At 45.9% G+C, this 24,233-nt stretch overlaps 1 protein-coding gene across 1 annotated transcript in view; it reads left to right on the top strand.

Moving 5' to 3' along the window:
• Positions 1–24,233, top strand: part of LOC126101452 (putative fatty acyl-CoA reductase CG5065) — a 194,022-nt gene that overhangs the window by 27,843 nt on the left and 141,946 nt on the right. The window contains exons 4-6 of the mRNA XM_049912106.1: positions 10,398–10,646; positions 14,251–14,396; positions 19,216–19,325. Coding sequence (XP_049768063.1) covers positions 10,398–10,646; positions 14,251–14,396; positions 19,216–19,325 — 505 coding nt within the window. The remainder of the gene's footprint in view (positions 1–10,397; positions 10,647–14,250; positions 14,397–19,215; positions 19,326–24,233) is intronic.

Genomic DNA, 24,233 nt, shown 5'->3' with positions numbered 1-24,233 from the left:
ACATTCTGTATTTGGTTATTCTTGTACCATTCAATAGAATAGGAGCTGAATAAAGTACGTTCTGGCAATAACAGATCGCTTTTCCCGGTCTGTAGCAATGATAGTGATTCCAGAGCAGCGTGTAAGCACAGTCACAAACGAGATGATTAATAAATTTAAGTCATTGTATGCTTAGTCAGCATGATAACTGGGACATGTAAATTCATTAAGTAGTCTCAGCATATAATTCTAAAGTAGACACAAGTATAGGTCTTTTACCATACAAGGTGGTATAAGGTAGAAAGATACCACCTCCTTTCCATGTTCTGAAAACTAAATTAGGCACTAATAAGTCAGTGGAAAAATTCAAGAAACGATTAAGAGAAGTTTGGTTGAAGGTCAAACAAGCGAACAGAAAGTCACTCGAACAAAAGGAGAAGTTGGTCAGTGTGTGGGGAAAAATGTTGCTATATTGTGTGGGTCAGTGGGCTTTTGTAACAAACCTGTATACGTCAAATGGAAGAACAAAAAAGTTTATAACTAATTATCAGGGTCCATAGCATGTGGCAGAGACGACTGCAGCGATAAAAGTGAAAGTTCAGCTTCCAATGAAGACATCGATTTCCATAATTACAAGCCAAATCCTTCAGTTTAGCGGCAGAAGCTCTGCCACGAATTCCAGCGCCATAGGCAGCGAGAGACGAAGACAGAGGAATCAGAGAACTCTCATAAATAAATGACTGTTAGTTGAATGCTGTCTCACTTCCGCCCCATCGCTCCACAGTACACCACTACACCCCCACTCGATTGTCCTACGTTGATGAAGGAGGCTGCATAGGCTACAATTTTTTTTACTTGTGTGAGTTCAAAATTTAAGCACTCAGTCAATCCTTCACTGAATTACTAACTCTTCTGTTTCACACAAAGCTCTCGCTTGTCTGTCCCGGATTTTTTAAGCATCTATACCTTTTATAATCCTAGAGAAATATATTGGTGGAAATCACTTCAAATCACTCAATTCTAGAGTCCCTTTTGCTGTATCAGTGTCTTTCCCTAACCTATGATCCTGACTAACCTAGTTTTCTTTCCACTCTCGTGATGATAGCCGAATGCACTGACACGCCACTTCCAGGTCTTGGTAAGGCGAGCCTAACCTGGTCCGATTAACGAGTGGTATTGGTAAGCTGGCCAGCGTGGTGAGGTTTTTAGATGATCCCCCAATCCCACTAGATAAATACTGGGCTGGCACTCACATCCCACATCAGATCCAAGCCACTGAAATCTTTAGAAAACGTTATCAAACTTGGACTTAAGTTTAACTCTAGACATAGAAATAAGTATAGAGATTCTGTCCTTTGGGACAGATCCTTAATCAGCAGCAGCAGCAGTAGCAGGCTTTGTCCTCTTGTAACGAAGTTACTGTCACAACATACTACGAAATTTTTTTCGTTCTTAGATATTTGGTCAGTTTCACTTTTTAATACTGCCTGACAAAAAATGTTAAGCACCCAGTAGACATAGTCAGATGGGAATGTAAATTTTACATGTACACACTTTTGCCAGATATGGAAATGTTTAGATTCGCACTTTGACAAATAGAATGGCTACCAGAGTATTTTTGCTTTGGTCGTCTTTAGTGTTGTTATGAGTACTGGTTGAGTTTATAATGGGTGTGAGCAGTGTCAGATGTTAGGTGATCACTGTGAAGGATGCGGAGATGCTTATTATAAGTTTCCAGTTGGCCAGTCGGTTGGATTGTGCAATATCTAGATTTGTGGCCATTCAGATGTGACAGTGGTCCAATGTTGAGTGCATGGGTACATAAGACCACAAATTCTCATAACTGAAGTTATGGTCAAACATGTCTGAGCACCATAAGGGAGGAATTACATATAATATATTATATATAACTTCAACCATTTTCCTCAGTTGCCAACTGCCAAGATAAGAAAACTTCCATCGTTTGTAACTGAAGTTCATTCTTGTGTACCATATATGTTCCACGTATTCACATTAGGCATCTTCCATAGTCTATAATACATACAAAATTTTTAATATACATATTTCGATATGACATATCTCGTGATTCTTTGGAAGTTTATTTGGATCTAACTGTTTCTATTTATAGTTATATGGTTGTATTTTATATTTACATTCATTTTCTGTCCTGCTCCTGTAACCATTTGTTGTTTTACATGTGCATATAGTACAGCTTTCTTCGAGTAAATATTTCTATTCATATAGTCTATACTGTAGCATACTGCAATTGCTTTCATTGCATAGTCACATGACAGAGGGATCTAGGAAGCTGCAGAAAGGAGAGTGGAGCTGGGTGCTGGGATGGGAACGCAAGAATAGTTGTTGGAGCTAGCGCGTGCGTGTGTGCTTGTATGTGCATGTGTGTGTGTGTGTTGTGTGTGTAATTTTCTTTATTTTTTTATTCTAGTTACTTTTCTTATACGGCATACTGTGAATTAGTATGTGATATCCACTGTTGCTCTTTTTGTTATTGAGAATATTTTCGTTTTGTTTATGGCGTTTTGTGTGAAATATTCGTCCTGTAGAGAGTGAGCAATCCCTTCTTTTGTTATTATGGCATAAGACTGCAAAGTATTTTTTTAACCAGTGTGATATTCATTTTCTGTTATTAAATGTTCTGCATATATGCAGAGACTACATTCACTCTTCAGTGCCCTTACATGTTCTATGGACCTGATGTCAAAAATTCTTGCAGTCTGTTTTATGTATCTTTCTCTTCTGTCACAGTTTTTAGTTTCTTTTGTATTGTGGCCGGCCATGGTGGCCGAGCGCTTCTAGGCGCTTCAGTCTGGAACCGCGCGACCGCTACGGTCGCAGGTTCGAATCCTGCCTCGGGCATGGATGTGTGTGATGTCCTTAGGTTAGTTAGGTTTAACTAGTACTAAGTTCTAGGGGACTGATGAACTCAGATCTTAAGTCCCATAGTGCTCAGAGCCATTTTTTTTGTATTGTGCTGTTTATCTTTTATATATATTTTTTATGCTTTCTGAAGACGGTACTAATCTTGGGTGTCAGTCGGCTGTGCTGCTATTTGTCGTTGAATTATGTCGTTTTCTGGTGTGAGTGTGCATTCTTTGTTGATATTTGTTGATTTATTTTTTTATGTTGCTGTCTTGTGTCTATATTTTCTTTCTCTTGAAACAAGCAGTTTGAAAGTTATGTTGCTGTTTCTTTCATTGTTTTCTGCTTCCTTAATTATCATTTTTCATTCTTCTTGATAGTTTTTTTTTTACTTAGAGGTATTTTGCACCATGTGTCTCAAAGTTGCTATTTTTTGAGAATCTGGGTGGTAAGATTCCTGGTTAATTGTCATTCTTGTAGCTGCATCCTTTCTGAAAATGTCTGCTGGGTCATTTGTTAGATTTTACGATTTTTAGGTTGAGGTAGTGTATTGCCTCTCCTGTTTCTGTTTCCATGGCGAACTGAGTGTTGTGGTGTATGTTATTTATCTGTCTGTGTAAACTGTTTACGTGTTCTTGTGGTTCATCTATGAGGTGCATAATGCCTACATATCAGTGCCCATGTATTATATGTAAATATATTTGACTCTACTATTTCTATAAAAATTCATTTGGATATTTGCTTATATGTATGAGACTGGGCTTTCCTTTGGCAGGGCTTCCTTATGTAAACTGAATAAATTGTTATTCAAAGGTCATTGTTAAAACTAAGCAAATAAAGTAAATAAAAGAATTTCAAAAATTACACTCACAGTGCTCCACCATCGCAGATTCACAATCCACGTTCCAAAACAAATTCCAGCCTTTCATGACACCTCACTCAGTCACGTGACTATGCAGTGCAAGCATGTGCAGTATACTACAGTATAGGTTATGTGTAAGGAAATATTTACCGGAAAAAACCTGTAATATGTGCATTTCGCACAAATAAGACCACAAATGGTTGCATGAATACGACAGAAAATTAACGAAAATAACAAAACACAGCCATATACTCAATCTACCAAAGAATATCTGCAAATCCCATATCAGTATATATATATATATATATATATATATATATATATATATATATATATATATATACAGTAGAGCGTCGATTATCCGAAGTAATTGAGGGACATGTTCGGAAAACTGGTTTGTTCGGATAATCGAACTGTACATGATTATTTGCCAAAAAGAAGTACTGTACAGTAAATTTATTCATAAAAACAGGCATCTCTTTTAGTATTACAAAGCAATACACAAAGGCAACTTCAGTAGGAATATGTAGTATGTGGCACAGTTTAGTAAACAAAAATATATACATATTACATACGCATTTTGCATGAACAATACACACAGTATACAAAATTAACGTTTAAAAAAATCCTTTATTTTGGTCTGTCTAAGCAAGCCTACACGCTTACGAGCAGCTAAGTCACGTACTATTTTCATTACAGATATCTGAAACTGGTCACTTTCATCTTGGGCTTCAAACCATCGCAAGGCAGTATCTAAACAAGTGAACGCCTCAGAAGCTATTGGTATACTTTCATCTTCACTTTCTGGAGCACTGATTGATGAGTTGCTGGCGGCGTCATCTTTATCAGTGACGACGTTTACAATCTCGCTGTCCTGCATGATTTGGTGTCCTGGATCTGCATAATCGATATTCATCCATTCATGAACGTCTTCTTCATCACATTCGTGGCAATCTATTTCTTTTATCATACCGAGAATTTCGGGCATATCATTCTGTTCGTCATTTTCAATCATACCTTGTGAATCTTCTTCTGTGTCCAAAATTTTATTCAGGGCTTTCTTCAAATTCTCTTCCTTTACACTGTTCCATGCTGCGCTGATCATGGTCGTAACAGAGAACAGAAGGTGACTGTTTGCACCGTGAGCAATCCTTCAAACTGCGCGGAGCGGCACGCCTCTCTAAGCTTGCGCAGCTGTTGCTGTGAACAGCTTTGATACTGCCGCTACTTCTACTGCCAGTGCCGAGCCGACAGAAGTGTGCTGATTGTTGAATCACAGCTTTTCCGGTCACCAGCGCCTTGTGAAGGCTCCATTAGAAGCAAATACGTAATCAGTGCCGTTTGTTGCATTGTAAAATGTTAATTACATCCGGAGATATTGTAACCTAAAGTTGAGGCTTGAAACCTCCGACGTTCAGTTGCGTGTTGTAACAAACACGGGCCACGGTCGGCGAGCAGCATCTGCAGGGACATGTTTACGCAAGACGACCGTGTTTACGAGTGTGGCTGTAGTGCACTTTTGTGGTTTGGTCTAGCTGTCGCAGTGTCCGCATGTAGCGCTTGCTGCTATTGTTATTCTGCAGTCGTCTCCGCACGCAGACCAACTGTAGTACACCGTGTTACCAGACGTCTGTGATAGTGTAGTGTTGTAGGAACTGTGACCATGGTGTATTCGAACTCTGAAAAGGCGGAGATGATACTCATCTATGGCGAGTGTCGACGAAATGCAGCTGAAGCCTGCAGGGTGTATGCAGAACGGTACCCGGACAGAGAGCATCCAACGTGCCGCACATTGCAAAACATCTACCGCCAACTGTATGCAACAGGTATGGTCGTAGCACGCAAACGGGTCCGTAACAGGCCCATCACAGGAGAAGCGGGTGCAGTTAGTGTGTTAGCTGCTGTTGCCATGAACCCACACATGAGTACACGGGACATTGCGAGAGCCGGTGGACTGAGTCAAAGTAGTGTCATGCGCATACTGCATCGTCAGCGCTTTCACCCGTTTCATGTGTCGCTACATCAGCAATTACATGGTGATGACTTTAATCATCGAGTGCAATTCTGTCAATGGGCATTAACAGAGAATGCGTTGCAGTTCTACCTGTTTACCGATGAAGCGGGTTTCACAAACCACGGGGCAGTGAATCTACGGAACATCCATTACTGGTCCGTAGACAATCCTCGCTGACTCAGACAGGTAGAGCGACAGCGACCGTTGACTGTAAATGTATGGTGCGGAATCATTGGCGACCATCTCGTTGGTCCTCACTTCATTGCAGGGGCCCAAACAGCTGCAACATACATCGCGTTTCTACAGAATGACCTGCCAACGTTGCTCGAAAATGACTCACTGGAAACGCGTCGACGTATGTGGTATCAACATGATGGTGCACCTGCACATTCCGCAATTAACACTAGGCTGACCCTTGACAGGATGTTCGACGGGCGTTTCATAGGACGTGGAAGACGCATAAACTGGCCAGCCCGTTCTCCTGATCTTACACCTCTCGACTTCTTTCTGTGGGGCACGTTAAAGGAGAACGTGTACCGTGATGTGCCTACAACCCCAGAGGATATGAAACAACGTATTGTGGCAGCCTGCGGCGACATTACACCAGATGCACTGCGCCGTGTACAACATTCATTACGCCAGAGATTGCAATTGTGTGCAGCAAATGATGGCCACCACATTGAACATCTATTGGCCTGACATGTCGGGACACACTCTATTCCACCCCGTAATTGAAAACGGAAACCACGTGTGTACGTGTACCACACTCCTCATGGTAATGTACATGTGTGTCAGTGAAAAAGACCAATAAAAAGGTGTTAGCATGTGGACGTAATGTGCTGTTCCAGTCTCTTCTGTACCTAAGGTCCATCACCGCTCCCTTTGGACCCCTACGTAATTCGGTGCTCTCCGATACACACGATCGAACAGCGGAGGAGTGGTACTCAAGCGGGCCGGCCGATGTGACCGTGCGGTTCTAAGCGCTTCAGTTTGGAACCGCGTGACCGCTACGGTCGCAGGTTCGAATCCTGCCTCGGGCATGGATGTGTTTGATGTCCTTAGGTTAGTTAGGTTTAAGTAGTTCTAAGTTTTAGGGGACTGATGACCTCAGTAGTTAAGTCCCATAGTGCTCAGAGCCATTTTTGGTACTCAAGCGTCAACTTTAGGTTACAATGTCTCCGGATGTAGTTAACATTTTACAGTGCAACAAACGGCACTGATTACGTATTTGTTTATATGTTCAGATGTGCTAACAAAACTGGCCGGCCGGAGTTGCCGAGCGGTTCTAGGCGATACAGTCTGGAGCCGCGCGACCGCTACGGTCGCAGGTTCGAATCCTGCCTCGGGCATGGATCTGTGTTGTCCTTAGGTTAGTTAGGTTTAAGTAGTTCTAAGTTCTAGGGGACTGATGACCTCAGCAGTTAAGTCCCATAGTGCTCAGAGCCATTTGAACCATTTGCTAACAAAACTAACGGGGTTCCATTTAAAAAAAAAAAAAACGTAGGTTTGTGTTAAAAAACATACTTCCGTGCATTTTTTTATGCTTTGTATTAACCAATTACACTAGCCCCTCTCCTCACGTTCGGTCTGTGGAATCGATTTGTCAGTATTTGATGTGGTTTACGAAATATATCCAGCAGTAATGTTAGGTGACTCACCCACATATATATATATAATTTTATAAGCATTACAAACCTCTGAAAACGCAAAATATGAATCAACAAAATATGTGTGGTATACAAGAAAAAATTTTAGTTGCAGAAGACTTAAGCTTTCTTTTATTTAAAAAAAAACATATTTTCATAATCCCCCTTATACCTGCATCTGCCATCCAAAGAGCAGGTAATGGAGTACCTGCAACATTCTTTATCATTCTGCTTCATTCGTCAGAGTCTGATAGCCGGTGGAATAGAGAACTGCTACCCGCCCACAACAGTACTGCACTTGGCGTCACGTAGCAATTATAGAAAACACGCGGTGGCGTTACAGTACACAAGTACAGTTGCGAAAAGTCATCATCCTTTGAATGATTTCAAGACAATTGTGCGTTTCTTATCAAGTTTTTCAGCGTGCCATAGAGAAATCTAGCGATAAAAATTCACAACAAACTGATCGAACCGCCCTCACTGCCAGGTGCAATAATAATTTGGTCGACTAACATTGTCATAAGCGTCTGCTGCCGTAAACAGCAAAACGTAAACGACTGCGTTTTCAATTATGTATGCTGATCATTCGGTGACGAATCGAGGTTCCTCACTGCTCCAGATGATCATCGTCGGCGTGCATGGCGACAACATGGAGATAAGTCTCTTTCTTTCAAAAGTCATTGTGTGTGGATAAATCAAGTGTTACTCTTCAGGTCACACATGATTGAGGGAAATCTGATTGCACAACGGTATGTCACAGTCATCTTGTGTTCTCTTCTGTTACCTCTCATGCGACAGTATCTTGGTGTCACTTTCCAACAGAACAATACTCTTCCACACATTGTACATGCCTCTATGAACAGTCTGAGTGGTTTCGAGGTACTTCCATGGCTAGCAAGATCTACAGATCTGTTCCCAGTACAACAATCGTGAAACCAGTTCAAATCTCAACTCTGTCCCTGCTTCAGTAATCAGGATATCAGGAACAAATTCCAATAGTTACGGGCCAGCTTGCGCCAGGAGAGGCTGGGACTTTGTTAAACCTTTCCCAACCGAAACAGTACATACATCCAGGACAAAGAGTGTGCGACGTCATACTCTTAACCTGTGATGTTTCATTTCGTTTCCTCTTGCACTTCTTGATGCTTTGCTTTTTTATCAGTCAGTGCATTCGCTGCATTTCCTCTTCTTAAGCTTGTCATCTGAGCATGTAAACCAGGGTATTGCAAGCTGCCGCTTATCCATAACAGTTCTTCGAATTACACTCCTGGAAATGGAAAAAAGAACACATTGACACCGGTGTGTCAGACCCACCATACTTGCTCCGGACACTGCGAGAGGGCTGTACAAGCAATGATCACACGCACGGCACAGCGGACACACCAGGAACCGCGGTGTTGGCCGTCGAATGGCGCTAGCTGCGCAGCATTTGTGCACCGCCGCCGTCAGTGTCAGCCAGTTTGCCGTGGCATACGGAGCTCCATCGCAGTCTTTAACACTGGTAGCATGCCGCGACAGCGTGGACGTGAACCGTATGTGCAGTTGACGGACTTTGAGCGAGGGCGTATAGTGGGCATGCGGGAGGCCGGGTGGACGTACCGCCGAATTGCTCAACACGTGGGGCGTGAGGTCTCCACAGTACATCGATGTTGTCGCCAGTGGTCGGCGGAAGGTGCACGTGCCCGTCGACCTGGGACCGGACCGCAGCGACGCACGGATGCACGCCAAGACCGTAGGATCCTACGCAGTGCCATAGGGGACCGCACCGCCACTTCCCAGCAAATTAGGGACACTGTTGCTCCTGGGGTATCGGCGAGGACCATTCGCAACCGTCTCCATGAAGCTGGGCTACGGTCCCGCACAACGTTAGGCCGTCTTCCGCTCACGCCCCAACATCGTGCAGCCCGCCTCCAGTGGTGTCGCGACAGGCGTGAATGGAGGGACGAATGGAGACGTGTCGTCTTCAGCGATGAGAGTCGCTTCTGCCTTGGTGCCAATGATGGTCGTATGCGTGTTTGGCGCCGTGCAGGTGAGCGCCACAATCAGGACTGCATACGACCGAGGCAGACAGGGCCAACACCCGGCATCATGGTGTGGGGAGCGATCTCCTACACTGGCCGTACACCACTGGTGATCGTCGAGGGGACACTGAATAGTGCACGGTACATCCAAACCGTCATCGAACCCATCGTTCTACCATTCCTAGACCAGCAAGGGAACTTGCTGTTCCAACAGGACAATGCACGTCCGCATGTATCCTGTGCCACCCAACGTGCTCTAGAAGGTGTAAGTCAACTATCCTGGCCAGCAAGATCTCCGGATCTGTCCCCCATTGAGCATGTTTGGAACTGGATGAAGCATCGTCTCACGCGGTCTGCACGTCCAGCACGAACGCTGGTCCAACTGAGGCGCCAGGTGGAAATGGCATGGCAAGCCGTTCCACAGGACTACATCCAGCATCTCTACGATCGTCTCCATGGGAGAATAGCAGCCTGCATTGCTGCGAAAGGTGGATATACACTGTACTAGTGCCGACATTGTGCATGCTCTGTTGCCTGTGTCTATGTGCCTGTGGTTCTGTCAGTGTGATCATGTGATGTATCTGACCCCAGGAATGTGTCAATAAAGTTTCCCCTTCCTGGGACAATGAATTCACGGTGTTCTTATTTCAATTTCCAGGAGTGTATAATTAAATCACTCTGTTTTAATAGCAACCCACACAAATTATCAACTTCTTATTCTTTACAAACTCAACATTTGTTACACCATTCACTGAAACTAATTTCACTATAACATTAAAAATTTGAACAGTTTCGCTGTACTCCAAATAAGATATGTGGCTGACTTATTTACCCATCACCTGAAAAGAAATTCGAGGAATGGCACTCTTACATCATCCAGTAGTTAATCTGCTCAAAGGAAGATTTAGAGACCTACTAATAATTCTTTTGCCACACACATTACACAGTGAATAATAAAGCTCCAAAGTAAGGTGTTTTACTTGCGCTGTTCTCAGATCTTCAGCAGTGCTCGCCAGGCATGCCCTGACTACCTGCGTAAGGTGGTACCCATAGCGGGAGACTGCACTCAGCCGGGACTGGGGATCAGCCCTGCAGACGCTACTTTGCTCACCAGCAAGGTGTCTGTCGTCTTCCACGTGGCTGCCGCTGTGCGGTTCGATGCGGACCTGCGGACCGCCACCCTCACTAACGTGGCATCCACCTGCGAGGTCATCGCACTTGTCAAGCGCATGATCAACCTCAAGGTGAATGCTGGCTCAGATAATCACGTATTGTTGTCCTAGAAGCAATTACCTTGTTTCTAAAGTGTAGTACGCAGAACCTTCTTATGGGTAAAGGATATTTAGCCTGCTGCTGAGGAGGAATCGAATGGTGAACCTTATAACTACACTCCTGGAAATTGAAATAAGAACACCGTGAATTCATTGTCCCAGGAAGGGGAAACTTTATTGACACATTCCTGGGGTCAGATACATCACATGATCACACTGACAGAACCACAGGCACATAGACACAGGCAACAGAGCATGCACAATGTCGGCACTAGTACAGTGTATATCCACCTTTCGCAGCAATGCAGGCTGCTATTCTCCCATGGAGACGATCGTAGAGATGCTGGATGTAGTCCTGTGGAACGGCTTGCCATGCCATTTCCACCTGGCGCCTCAGTTGGACCAGCGTTCGTGCTGGACGTGCAGACCGCGTGAGACGACGCTTCATCCAGTCCCAAACATGCTCAATGGGGGACAGATCCGGAGATCATGCTGGCCAGGGTAGTTGACTTACACCTTCTAGAGCACGTTGGGTGGCACGGGATACATGCGGACGTGCATTGTCCTGTTGGAACAGCAAGTTCCCTTGCCGGTCTAGGAATGGTAGAACGATGGGTTCGATGACGGTTTGGATGTACCGTGCACTATTCAGTGTCCCCTCGACGATCACCAGTGGTGTACGGCCAGTGTAGGAGATCACTCCCCACACCATGATGCCGGGTGTTGGCCCTGTGTGCCTCGGTCGTATGCAGTCCTGATTGTGGCGCTCACCTGCACGGCGCCAAACACGCATACGACCATCATTGGCACCAAGGCAGAAGCGACTCTCATCGTTGAAGACGACACGTCTCCATTCGTCCCTCCATTCACGCCTGTCGCGACACCACTGGAGGCGGGCTGCACGATGTTGGGGTGTGAGCGGAAGACGGCCTAACGGTGTGCGGGACCGTAGCCCAGCTTCATGGAGACGGTTGCGAATGGTCCTCGCCGATACCCCAGGAGCAACAGTGTCCCTAATTTGCTGGGAAGTGGCGGTGCGGTCCCCTACGGCACTGCGTAGGATCCTACGGTCTTGGCGTGCATCCGTGCGTCGCTGCGGTCCGGTCCCAGGTCGACGGGCACGTGCACCTTCCGCCGACCACTGGCGACAACATCGATGTGCTGTGGAGACCTCACGCCCCACGTGTTGAGCAATTCGGCGGTACGTCCACCCGGCCTCCCGCATGCCCACTATACGCCCTCGCTCAAAGTCCGTCAACTGCACATACGGTTCACGTCCACGCTGTCGCGGCATGCTACCAGTGTTAAAGACTGCGATGGAGCTCCGTATGCCACGGCAAACTGGCTGACACTGACGGCGGCGGTGCACAAATGCTGCGCAGCTAGCGCCATTCGACGGCCAACACCGCGGTTCCTGGTGTGTCCGCTGTGCCGTGCGTGTGATCATTGCTTGTACAGCCCTCTCGCAGTGTCCGGAGCAAGTATGGTGGGTCTGACACACCGGTGTCAATGTGTTCTTTTTTCCATTTCCAGGAGTGTATTAAGCTTTGTTTAGAACAGTAGATAACTTGGTAGGTTTTAGAATTGATAGTTCTACTGTTCGAGTATGTCTCTCCATTTTGGCTCTGACACACATTACTCGTAGACTAAATTGCGAAAAGAGTCCTGGTTGATAAACTGCGATGGAGGCACCAGACATAATTACATTAATTAGCACTCTGGAATGGTGTATCAAAGTCAAAATAACTATGGTGTCTTGAAATAATAAATAAACTGATAAACTGATATCCAAAGTTAAGCTAGTTGTGGTGCTTGATAAATGGTGTCAAAAGTGAACAAAGTCAGGATACTGGTCTAGATAAAAAGCCAATAGAAGTACTGTATGGCAGCAGACAAAAAGATCTGAAATACATTCAAGTTATCGTCAAGTTGACATGGGAAACGCTTGTAGCTGGCCAGCCACACAGTTCATTCGCAGCTGGAGACCATCGTAACATTCCATCAGCAGCACAGTTTGGAGGGGCAATATCCTACTGCTGAACTGCTGCCAACATTTGCAGCTGTTGACAAGCAGGAGGCAAATCATTCATCATGATTTTACAACGGTGACAATCACTGGTCATATCAACATTTGACTCTAGCTTTTCCAAAGACAACTGACAAGTGCAGGACAAGACAAGTCAGTGTTTGCACAAAAACCAACTCAGGATCGATGCACAAACTTTCAGCTATGGATGCCACAATTGTCACTGTGCTTAGGGTTGAAATCATCTCCTATAATGATGATGTAGATGTGATAGCAGTTATAACATTAGAAGAATGGAGGAGATATCTACTTCTTACAAGGAAACGTCCCCATCGCACCCCCCTCAGATTTAGTTGTAAGTTGGCGCAGTGGATAGGCCTTGAAACACTGAACACAGATCAATCGAGAAAACAGGAAGAAGTTGTGTGGAACTATGAAAAAAATAAGCAAAATATACAAACTGTGTAATCCATGCGCAAGATATGCAACATCAAGGATAATACGAGCTCAGGAGCACCGTGGTCCCATGGTTAGCGTGAGCAGCTGCGGAATGAGAGGTCCTTGGTTCAAGTCTTTCCTCGAGACAGAAGTTTAACGTTTTCTTTTCGCAAAGTTATAATCTGTCCGTTCGTTCATTGACGTCTCTGTTCACTGTAATAAGTTTAGTGTCTGTGTTTTGCGACCGCACCGCAAAACCGTGCGATTAGTTAACGAAAGGACGTGCCTCTCCAAAGGGAACCGAAAACATTTGATCGCAAGGTCATACGTCAACCGATTCCTCCACAGGAAAACATGTCTGATATATTCTATATGACACTGGTGACGGCATGTGCGTCACATGACAGGAATATGTTATCGACCCACCTAACTTGTACACTTGGCGAATGGGTAAAAAGATTCTTCTACCTTGCCCGATTTAGGTTTCCTTGTGGATGTGATAATCACTCCCAAAAAAGTGATGAAAACCTAAGAACTTGTCACATAAACTGCAACAAATGAATGCAACAGTTTCACAGTCACACAGTTTTCCCTGTGCTCTGTCAAAACATGTTTTTAACGTTTTCAAATTTTTCCGTGTGTAGACCGTCAAATACTGCATATCTCCAAGCAAATCTGAACATGTCCTGGAATTTTGGAGAGCGAAGTTGATTATGTGTGAGTGCCTGAACTTTCATAATTGTCTAAAAATAAAAAATTAAACTTTTCACTCGAGGGAAGACTTGAACCAAGGACTTCTTGTTCCACAGCTGCTCACGCTAACCACGGGACCACGGCGCTTCTGACCTCGCATTCTCCTTGTTGCATATGCTGCGCATGGACTACTCAGTTTGTATATTTTGCTTATTTTTTTCATAGCTCCACATAACTTCTTCCTGTTTTCTAGATTGATCTGTGTTGAGTGTTTCAAGGCCTATCCACTGTGCCAACTCGGACTAAATCTGAGAGAGGTGCGATGGTGAGGTTCCCTTGTTAGTCTACACATTTCGAGGAACTTCTCCTATAACATTCTCAAAGGCGTGCGAGATATTTACCATAATTTCTTGGTTGCAGGCTTTTGTCTACATGTCAACGGCATATTCGAATGCCCCAAGGGATGAAATTGATGAGGAGTTCTATCCCCCAGCACTGAATGCTGAAGAGCTACTGAAGCTGCTCAACATCATGGGCGACGAGCAACTGGCGCAGTTACTGCCTCTGTGAGTGATTAACTTCCGAAAATTTCTGCTCTAGTAAGGGTTGTCAGACGTGTTTACTAGCCCATAGTCAGTTCTAAACTACACAACTGTACTCATAGAGAAAAGAGCCTTTAAGGAACTTTTTTTCTTTTACATTTGCTGTACGCACCATGCTGCCAATTTTTATTACAGCGGTAGCGAAAATAATAATATTCTTTCACATGGGAAGGCAGCACTGCGTGATCCTCAATTTGATGTTAAATTTACCTTTAATCTCATTTCTGTTACATCTCATTAGTTTTGTCTGTCTTCATTTTACTCTAAGTCTATATTTTGTACTGCTCAACAAGTCCGGTAATTCTTCCGCGCTTTCATAGCAGTTAATCTTTCTGAATATGCACTTTAGCAACCTACATTCTGGCACAGTTTCCTCTCCTAGATGCATGTAGATGGAGAAGTGGTCACTGAAGTGCATATTATCGACCACTTGCCCGCTAAGCAGTATCAGCGAGGACATCATTTCGTGGGATCTATGGCAGATAATGCTCATGAAATGAGATTCTCAACAGTCCCATAGTACATTACGCGTATTAAAGTCTCCACAAAGGATGAATGGATGGGGTAACTGCATAAGAAGATCACCGAAAGCTAAGGTACTGTGTAGTCATTTGGGGGGGAAATATAATGAGCCTCTTGTCATCCTATAAGACACAGGGACTATTGCATCCACTGCATGCAATTTGGTGTTGAGGAAGAGCAGCAACGAGTTGGATTCGTCGTTGACAACTAGGTTCACACAACCTTTTGCCCTCTCCTGATTGAGGTCGTCATTCATTGTCAGCTGAAAACCCAGGAGTATAAGTCTCTTTGAAATAGGTTTGTTGAAGACAAAGGCACAGGTTTCTGACTTGTGTAAGGAGTCTTACTTCATCCACAGGAACTCGACTGTCATTCAGATTTCCACTGCTGGACGGTAGGATGTCAGACACGATATTAGGAGGTATCCGATGACTTTCGCCATCTCAGTCTACACTGCAACAGTGTGTTCCAAGTTTCATAGAGGCATGTTAGTGGGCATCATGTGAAAGCTAATTTCGTCCTTAAGTTTTGAACACGTGTAGCACAGTGACAACACGGTCCACATGTGTACAGGACTAATTACATGTTCTAAATACTGTCTGTTCGGATTTATTCCAGGAGTGAGGTATATTGCTACTTATACACATCAAAAAAACTTCTGCATCACCTCGGTTCTGAGAGTTCCGGAACCTATACAGAAAACTTGAATACTGATCAACATAACCACCATTTCCGCCCTTTTTATTCCTCATGAAAACCACACATTGCATGTTGTTCCACCATACAGCGACACCTTCAGAGGCGGTGGTCCAGATTGCTGGACATACCGGTACCTCTATTACCTCTTTCATTGATGTATGCCTGTATTCGTCGTGGCATACTATCCACAAGTTCAGCAAGGCACTGTTGGTCCAGACTGTCCCACTCCTCAACGGCGATTCGGCGTAGATCCGTCAGAATGGTTAGTGGGTCACGACGTCGATAAACTGCCCTTTTCAACTATCCCAGGCATGAAACTTCCTGGCAGATTAAAACTGTGTGCCCGACCGAGACTCGAACTCGGGACCTTTGCCTTTCGCGGGCAAGCGCTCTACCATCTGAGCTACCGAAGCACGACTCACACCCGGTCCTCACAGCTTTACTTCTGCCAGTATCTCGTCTCCTACCTTCCAAACTTTACAGAAGCTCTCCTGCGAACCTTGCAGAACTAGCACTCCTGAAAGAAAGGATATTGCGGAGACATGGCTTAGCCACAGCCTGGAGGATATTTCCAGAATGAGATTTTCACTCTGCAGCGGAGTGTGCGCTCATGCGAAACTTCCTGGCAGATTAAAACTGTGTGCCCGACCGAGACTCGAACTCGGGACCTCTGCCTTTCGCGGGCAAGCGCTCTACGATCTGAGCTACCGAAGCACGACTCACGCCCGGTCCTCACAGCTTTACTTCTGCCAGTATCTCGTCTCCTACTTTCCAAACTTTACATAAGCTCTCCTGCGAACCTTGCAGAACTAGCACTCCTGTGAGGACTGAGCGTGAGTCGTGCTTCGGTAGCTCAGATGGACGCCGGCACGGTAGCTCAGCGTGTTCAGTCAGAGGGCTAACTGCCCTCTGTAATAAAAAAACTGAGTTAATGGATCAACAAAGAACTGCAACGGGTGTCTTTCGACGTCCGCCCAGAGCAGATACAACGAACGAAAACGAACAAAATGAGATTAAAAAAAAAAAAAGAAAAAAAGATGGTAGAGCGCTTGCCCGCGAAAGGCAAAGGTCCCGAGTTCGAGTCTCGGTCGGGCACACAGTTTTAATCTGCCAGGAAGTTTCATATCAGCGCACACTCCGCTGGAGAGTGAAAATCTCATTCTGGAAACATCCCCCAGGGTGTGGCTAAGCCATGTCTCCGCAATATCCTTTCTTTCAGGAGTGCTAGTTCTGCAAGGTTCGCAGGAGAGCTTCTGTAAAGTTTGGAAGGTAGGAGACGAGATACAGGCAGAAGTAAAGCTGTGAGGACCGGGCGTGAGTCGTGCTTCGGTAGCTCAGATGGTAGAGCACATTCGCCCGTGAAAGGCAAAGGTCCCAAGTTCGAGTCTCGGTCGGGCACACAGTTTTAATCTGCCAGGACGTTTCATATCAGCGCACACTCCGCTGCAGAGTGAAAATCTCATTCTGGAAACATCCCACAGGCTGTGGCTAAGCCATGTCTCCGCAATATCCTTTCTTTCAGGAGTGCTAGTTCTTCAAGGTTCGCAGGAGAGCTTCTGTAAAGTTTGGAAGGCAGAAGTAAAGCTGTGAGGACCGGGCGTGAGTTGTGCTTCGGTAGCTCAGATGGTAGAGCGCTTGCCCGCGAAAGGCAAAGGTCCCGAGTTCGAGTTTCGGTCGGGCACACAATTTTAATCTGCCAGGAAGTTTCATATCAGCGCACACTCCGCTGCAGAGTGAAAATCTCATTGTGGAAACATCCCCCAGGCTGTGGCTAAGCCATGTCTCCGCAATATCCTTTCTTTCAGGAGTGCTAGTTCTGCAAGGTTCGCAGAAGAGCTTCTGTAAAGTTTGGAAGGTAGGAGACGAGATACTGGCAGAAGTAAAGCTGTGAGGACCGGGCGTGAGTCGTGCTTCGGTAGCTGAGATGGTAGAGCGCTTGCCCGCGAAAGGCAAAGGTCCCGAGTTCGAGTCTCGGTCGGGCACACAGTTTTAATCTGCCAGGAAGTTTCATATCAGCGCACACTTCGCTGCAGAGTGAAAATCTCATTCTGGAAACATCCCCCAGGCTGTGGCTAAGCCATGTCTCCGCAATATCCTTTCTTTCAGGAGTGCTAGCTCTGCAAGGTTCGCAGGAGAGCTTCTGTAAAGTTTGGAAGGTAGGAGACGAGATACTGGCAGAAGTAAAGCTGTGAGGACCGGGCGGGAGTCGTGCTTCGGTAGCTCAGATGGTAGAGCGCTTGCCCGCGAAAGGCAAAGGTCCCGAGTTCGAGTCTCGGTCGGGCACACAGTTTTAATCTTCCAGGAAGTTTCATATCAGCGCACACTCCGCTGCAGAGTGAAAATCTCATTCTGGAAATATCCCAGGCATGTTAGATAGGGTTCATGTCTGGATAACATCCTGGCCACTCTAGTCGAGCGATGTCGTTATCCTGAAGGAAGTCACACACAAGATTTCACGATGGGGGCACGAATTGTCGTCCAGGAAGACGAATGCCTCGCCAATATCCTGCCGATATGGTTGCACTATCGGTCGGAGGATGGCATTCACGTATCGTACAGCCGTTACGGCGCCTTTCATGACCACCAACGGCATACGTCGGCCACAAATAATGCCACCCCAAAACAGCATCGAACCTTGCTGCACTCGCTGGACAGAGTGTCTAAGGCGTTCAGCCTGACCGGGTTACCTCTAAACACGTCTCCGACGATTGTCTGGTTGAAGGCATATGCGACACTCAGAGGTGAGAGAACGTGATGCCAATCCTGACAGGTCCATTCGGCATGATGTTGGGCCCATCTTTACCGCACTGGATGGTGTCGTGCCTGCAAAGATGGACCACGCCACGGGCGTCGGGAGTGGAGCATCATGCAGCCTATAACGCACAGTTTGAGTAGTAACACGACGTCCTGTGGCTGCATGAAAAGCATTAATTAATATGATGGAGTTACTGTCAGGGTTCTTCCGAACCATAATCCGTAGGTAGTGGTCATCCACGGCAGTAGTAGCCCTTGGGTGGCCTGAGCAAGGCTTGTCATCGACGGTTCCTGTCTCTCTGTATCTGTTCCATGTCAAAACAACATCGCTTTGGTTCATTCCGAGATGCCTGAACACTTCCCTTGTTGAGAGCCGCCCCTGGCACAAAGTAATAATGCGGACGTGATCGAACCGCGGTATTAACCGTCAAGGCATGGTTGAACTACATAGAACACGAAGCATGTACTTCCTTCCTGGGGGAATGACTGGAACTGATCGGCTGTCTGACTCCTCCGTGCAATAGGCGCTGCTCATGCATGGTTGTTTACGTTATTGGGCGTGTTTACTGACATCTCTGAACAGTCAAAAGGACTGTGTCTGTGATACAGTATCCACAGTCAATGTCTGTCTTCATCAATTCTGGGAACTGGGGTGATGCAAAACTTTTTTAATATTTGTATTTAGTATGTACTACTTATCCATCGTCATTACTTGTGATGGAATCCTGCTAAAATATCTCATTCGGAAGATTTGTCTAAATTCAGGGGCAGAATTAGTAGCATATTTATGAATGCATCTGTGTTTCAGGATATTGGGTGATTGGCCCAACACCTATACCTTCACAAAAGCAGTGGCCGAGGATGTAATACGCACTCACGCTGCTGGACTACCCGCCTCAGTTATCAGGCCTTCCATTGGTAAGTTCAGAATTTTTATAAACATTTTGTTCTCGGAACGTGAGATTACCTCAGTCGCTAAGCAAAGAAATTTCGTAGCTATAGCCACGGTTCAACAGTATCCCTCAGCATACGTGTACGGCAATCAGATTCCTTCTAATGCAGCAGAAGCAACAGATGTTGATGTGATGTACTGGTTATGAAATACCTGCAAAGAGCTCATTAACATGGACAAATATTTCCATTTCTTCTAATGCGTTTAGGGTGTAGCTTTTGGGTGCCTTGTGTAAAATTTCTAAGTTATTTCATGTTTACCGGTGTTGAGATGACTACCGAGAGCACTGTTGCTCTGATCACATGGGTGCTCTCTACATCGAACTACAAGGTTCCTGCCCGTTTGGCCAACACCAAATCTGTTAGTCTCGGCAGTTTATTTTATAAGCACTCGAATTAGAGGAAAATATAAACTGCAACAGAGGCTTCTTAATGAACAAAATTATTTCAGACTTACACTCCTGGAAATTGAAATAAGAACACCGTGAATTCATTGTCCCAGGAAGGGGAAACTTTATTGACACATTCCTGGGGTCAGATACATCACATGATCACACTGACGGAACCACAGGCACATAGACACAGGCAACAGAGCATGCACAATGTCGGCACTAGTACAGTGTATATCCACCTTTCGCAGCAATGCAGACTGCTATTCGCCCATGGAGACGATCGTAGAGATGCTGGATGTAGTCCTGTGGAACGGCTTGCCATGCCATTTCCACCTGGCGCCTCAGTTGGACCAGCGTTCGTGCTGGACGTGCAGACCGCGTGAGACGACGCTTCATCCAGTCCCAAACATGCTCAATGGGGAACAGATCCGGAGATCTTGCTGGCCAGGGTAGTTGACTTACACCTTCTAGAGCACGTTGGGTGGCACGGGATACATGCAGACGTGCGTTGTCCTGTTGGAACAGCAAGTTCCCTTGCCGGTCTAGGAATGGTAGAACGATGGGTTCGATGACGGTTTGGATGTACCGTGCACTATTCAGTGTCCCCTCGACGATCACCAGTGGTGTACGGCCAGTGTAGGAGATCGCTCCCCACACCATGATGCCGGGTGTTGGCCCTGTGTGCCTCGGTCGTATGCAGTCCTGATTGTGGCGCTCACCTGCACGGCGCCAAACACGCATACGACCATCATTGGCACCAAGGAAGAAGCGACTCTCATCGCTGAAGACGACACGTCTCCATTCGTCCCTCCATTCACGCCTGTCGCGAGACCACTGGAGGCGGGCTGCACGATGTTGGGGCGTGAGCGGAAGACGGCCTAACGGTGTGCGGGACCGTAGCCCAGCTTCATGGAGACGGTTGCGAATGGTCCTCGCCGATACCCCAGGAGCAACAGTGTCCCTAATTTGCTGGGAAGTGGCGGTGCGGTCCCCTACGGCATTGCGTAGGATCCTACGGTCTTGGCGTGCATCCGTGCGTCGCTGCGGTCCGGTCCCAGGTCGACGGGCACGTGCACCTTCCGCCGACCACTGGCGACAACATCGATGTACTGTGGAGACCTCACGCCCCACGCGTTGAGCAATTCGGCGGTACGTCCACCCGGCCTCCCGCATGCCCACTATACGCCCTCGCTCAAAGTCCGTCAACTGCACATACGGTTCACGTCCACGCTGTCGCGGCATGCTACCAGTGTTAAAGACTGCGATGGAGCTCCGTATGCCACGGCAAACTGGCTGACACTGACGGCGGCGGTGCACAAATGCTGCGCAGCTAGCGCCATTCGACGGCCAACACCGCGGTTCCTGGTGTGTCCGCTGTGCCGTGCGTGTGATCATTGCTTGTACAGCCCTCTCGCAGTGTCCGGAGCAAGTATGGTGGGTCTGACACACCTTTGTCAATGTGTTCTTTTTTCCATTTCCAGGAGTGTAGTTGGTTACTTTGATATTGTCCAAGACTCGCTAGTGGGGCTGGCTGACCCCAGGATGTCGCTCGTCTGCCGTCCACCGAGTGCGCTGCCCACTGGCCGTGGCAGGCGTGGCCACAGCTAAACACGACAGCCGAAAGGCGGCGGCGAGTCCGAAGCCGACAGCTCTTTCTATGTTATCGAGTTAATACCCTTGCTAAGTATTTTAACGGCAATGTCATTATTACCATAATCAACTCACGAAAACAGGAAGAAGCTGCAATATAGCTATTTTAACACTTAGAATATTAAAGTGGGGTGAAATATTACGTTGCTACTAAAACATAGTACGAGTACAGTTTACTACTCTACGTTTGATTCAAAGGAAATCATAATTTATAAGTTGTGCAATAGTTAACTACAATTATTCGATCTCCAATGATGTTGAAAAAGTACACTTAGGGGAAAAAAGTCACAAGATACCTCCTAATATCGTGTTGAGCCTCCTTTTGCCCGCGAAGTGCAGCACGTGGACGTCTCATGGACCCAACAAGCCGTTGGAAGTTCCCTGTAGAAATATTGAGCTAAGCTGCTTATATAGCGAAGGTGCTGCCGGTGCAGGTATTTGTGTACGAACTGATCTCTTGACTGTGCAGTAGCGTTCTCGCTTCCCACGCCCGGGTTCCCGGGTTCGATTCCCGGCGGGGTCAGGGATTTTCCCTGCCTCGTGATGACTGGGTGTTGTGTGATGTCCTTAGGTTAATTAGGTTTAAGTAGTTCTAAGTTCTAGGGGACTGCTGACCATAGATGGTAAGTCCCATAGTGCTCAGAGCCATTTGAACCATTTGATCTCTTGACTACATCCCATAACAATTAGATGGGACTGACATCGGGCGATGTGGGTGGCCAAATAATTCCCTCGAATTGTTCATAATTTTCTTCAAACCAGTTGCAATTAATTGTTGCCCGGTGATATGGTGCATCATTGCTTGGGAAGATGAAGTCGTTGAATGGCGCAAATGGTGTCCGAGTAGCCACATATAACCATTTTCAATCACTGATCGGTTCAGTTCGATCAAACGACCCAGTCTATTTCATGTAAACACAGCCCATATCATTATGAAGCGACCACCAGCATGCATAGAGCATTGTAGATAACCTGGGTTCATGACTTCGAGGAGTGTGCGCCACATTGGAACCATCCCATCAGCCCTTCACTTCAGCAAGTCGCGGTCTTCCAGTCGTCTGGAGTGTAAACGATATGGTCACAAGCCCAGGAGAGCCGCTGCAGGCGATGTCGTCCTGTTGTACCTCTGTTATACTGCAGTAGGACATACGGTGGAGGACATACCGTGCCATATGTAATTTTACTTAATATAATCAAAGCAATATTATAAATGCACAAGATAATTTTAAAGAAATGAGACTTTTAGCGGGTTTTTAGAATTATTTTAGGATAGGTATGCGACTTTAAACTTGTAGCATGTCACTGACGGAGTTGCGAGAGGCTAACGGTGGCAGATCAATGCAATAAGGAAATAAGGCGCCCAATAGCATAGCGTTACAGTCAAGCACACGGCTGTAACCACGCCACAACACATAGGCACGTCAGTCCACAACAGCTCCCGAGCCGGCACAGTGCGACAGCATATTTGGTAGCTATGGGACGACCATCGACTTGTGTCAACAACTTCAATGTAAGACGAGGACCCACAGTCCAATATACTTTTAATTCTGTTTTTTTTTGAGTGAGGTGGCGCAGTGGTTAGACAATGGACTCGCATTCGGGAGGACGACGGTTCAATCCCGCGTCCGGCCATCCTGATTTAGGTTTTCCGTGATTTCCCTAAATCGCTCCAGGCAAATGCCGGGATGGTTCCTTTCAAAGGGCACGGGCGACTTCCTTCCCCGTCCTTCCATAACCCGATGAGACCGATGACCTCGCTGTCTGGTCTTCTTCCCCGAAACAACCAACCAACCAACCAATTCTGTTTTACTCTATGGACTTCCCAATTATTTGTGATAGTATTTTGTCTTTTTAGTCCGTTTAATTTCATGACATAGACCTTACATCCTGATGATGAGAGCATTGTCTCTTGAAATGCGTTGTTAAAATATATGTATAAGAATCGCGGTTGAATGCTAACAGTGATAACCAGTCATTTTACTTATTTTCGAAACAGGCTTATGTCTGTTGAAGTTATTTTATTGGTTTTGACGCAGCCGCTGGGCTAAGACGTTTTTCATTTATTAGTTTGTATGACTTCTGAAGAAGGCTATATTATTATATCTGAAACCATGGTCGAGGATTAAAATAAACATAATTTAGTGCAACTGTGGGCTGTTTTCCATTCGAGTCACACCGTATTCCTTCTCCGTTAGCACTGACAACTCTAGACCAACGCCACCGCCTTCGGTCGATAAGTGAAAGCCGTTAGCTACTGGGTTTTCAGTGGTGAGAGGTAACGCCTGAAATGTGACATTTTTGGCACACGCTTGACATTGTGGTTCTCGAAATATTGAGTTCCCTAATGATTTCCGAAATGGAATGTCCCATAGCTCCAAGCACCATTCCGCGTTCACTGTTTGTTAATCCCCATCGTGCGTTTATAATCACGTGGCAAACCTTTTCACATGAATCGCTTGAGTAGAAATGACAGCTCAGCCAGTCCAGTGCTCTTTTGTGCCTCGTGTACCGATGGAAATGAAATGAGCGTTTGGGGTTATTGGCCTTGAGGCCCCTTGCGTGGCAGGGCTTATATATATATATCGCTGTGTTAGGACTTTTGTCACCTCAATGTATATGTTTGTATCTACAATGGCAGTTTATTTATTTTGTCCTTGACACACCAACTGGGGAAGCAAGCGTGATGACCATGAGCTAGGGGATGGCCTGAGGATGCTACTGCTTATCGAAACCGGTAGCCAGAAGACAAAATAAATAAACATAAACGTACCCCTCTTTCAGTACTTTGCTGTTTTACCGACAATATGTCTGATATATCCAATAGCATATTACA

This window comes from Schistocerca cancellata, chromosome 9 (genome assembly GCF_023864275.1).
Source record: "Schistocerca cancellata isolate TAMUIC-IGC-003103 chromosome 9, iqSchCanc2.1, whole genome shotgun sequence".
Lineage (NCBI taxonomy): Eukaryota > Metazoa > Arthropoda > Insecta > Orthoptera > Acrididae > Schistocerca > Schistocerca cancellata.
This window is presented reverse-complemented; position numbering and strand designations above follow the sequence as displayed.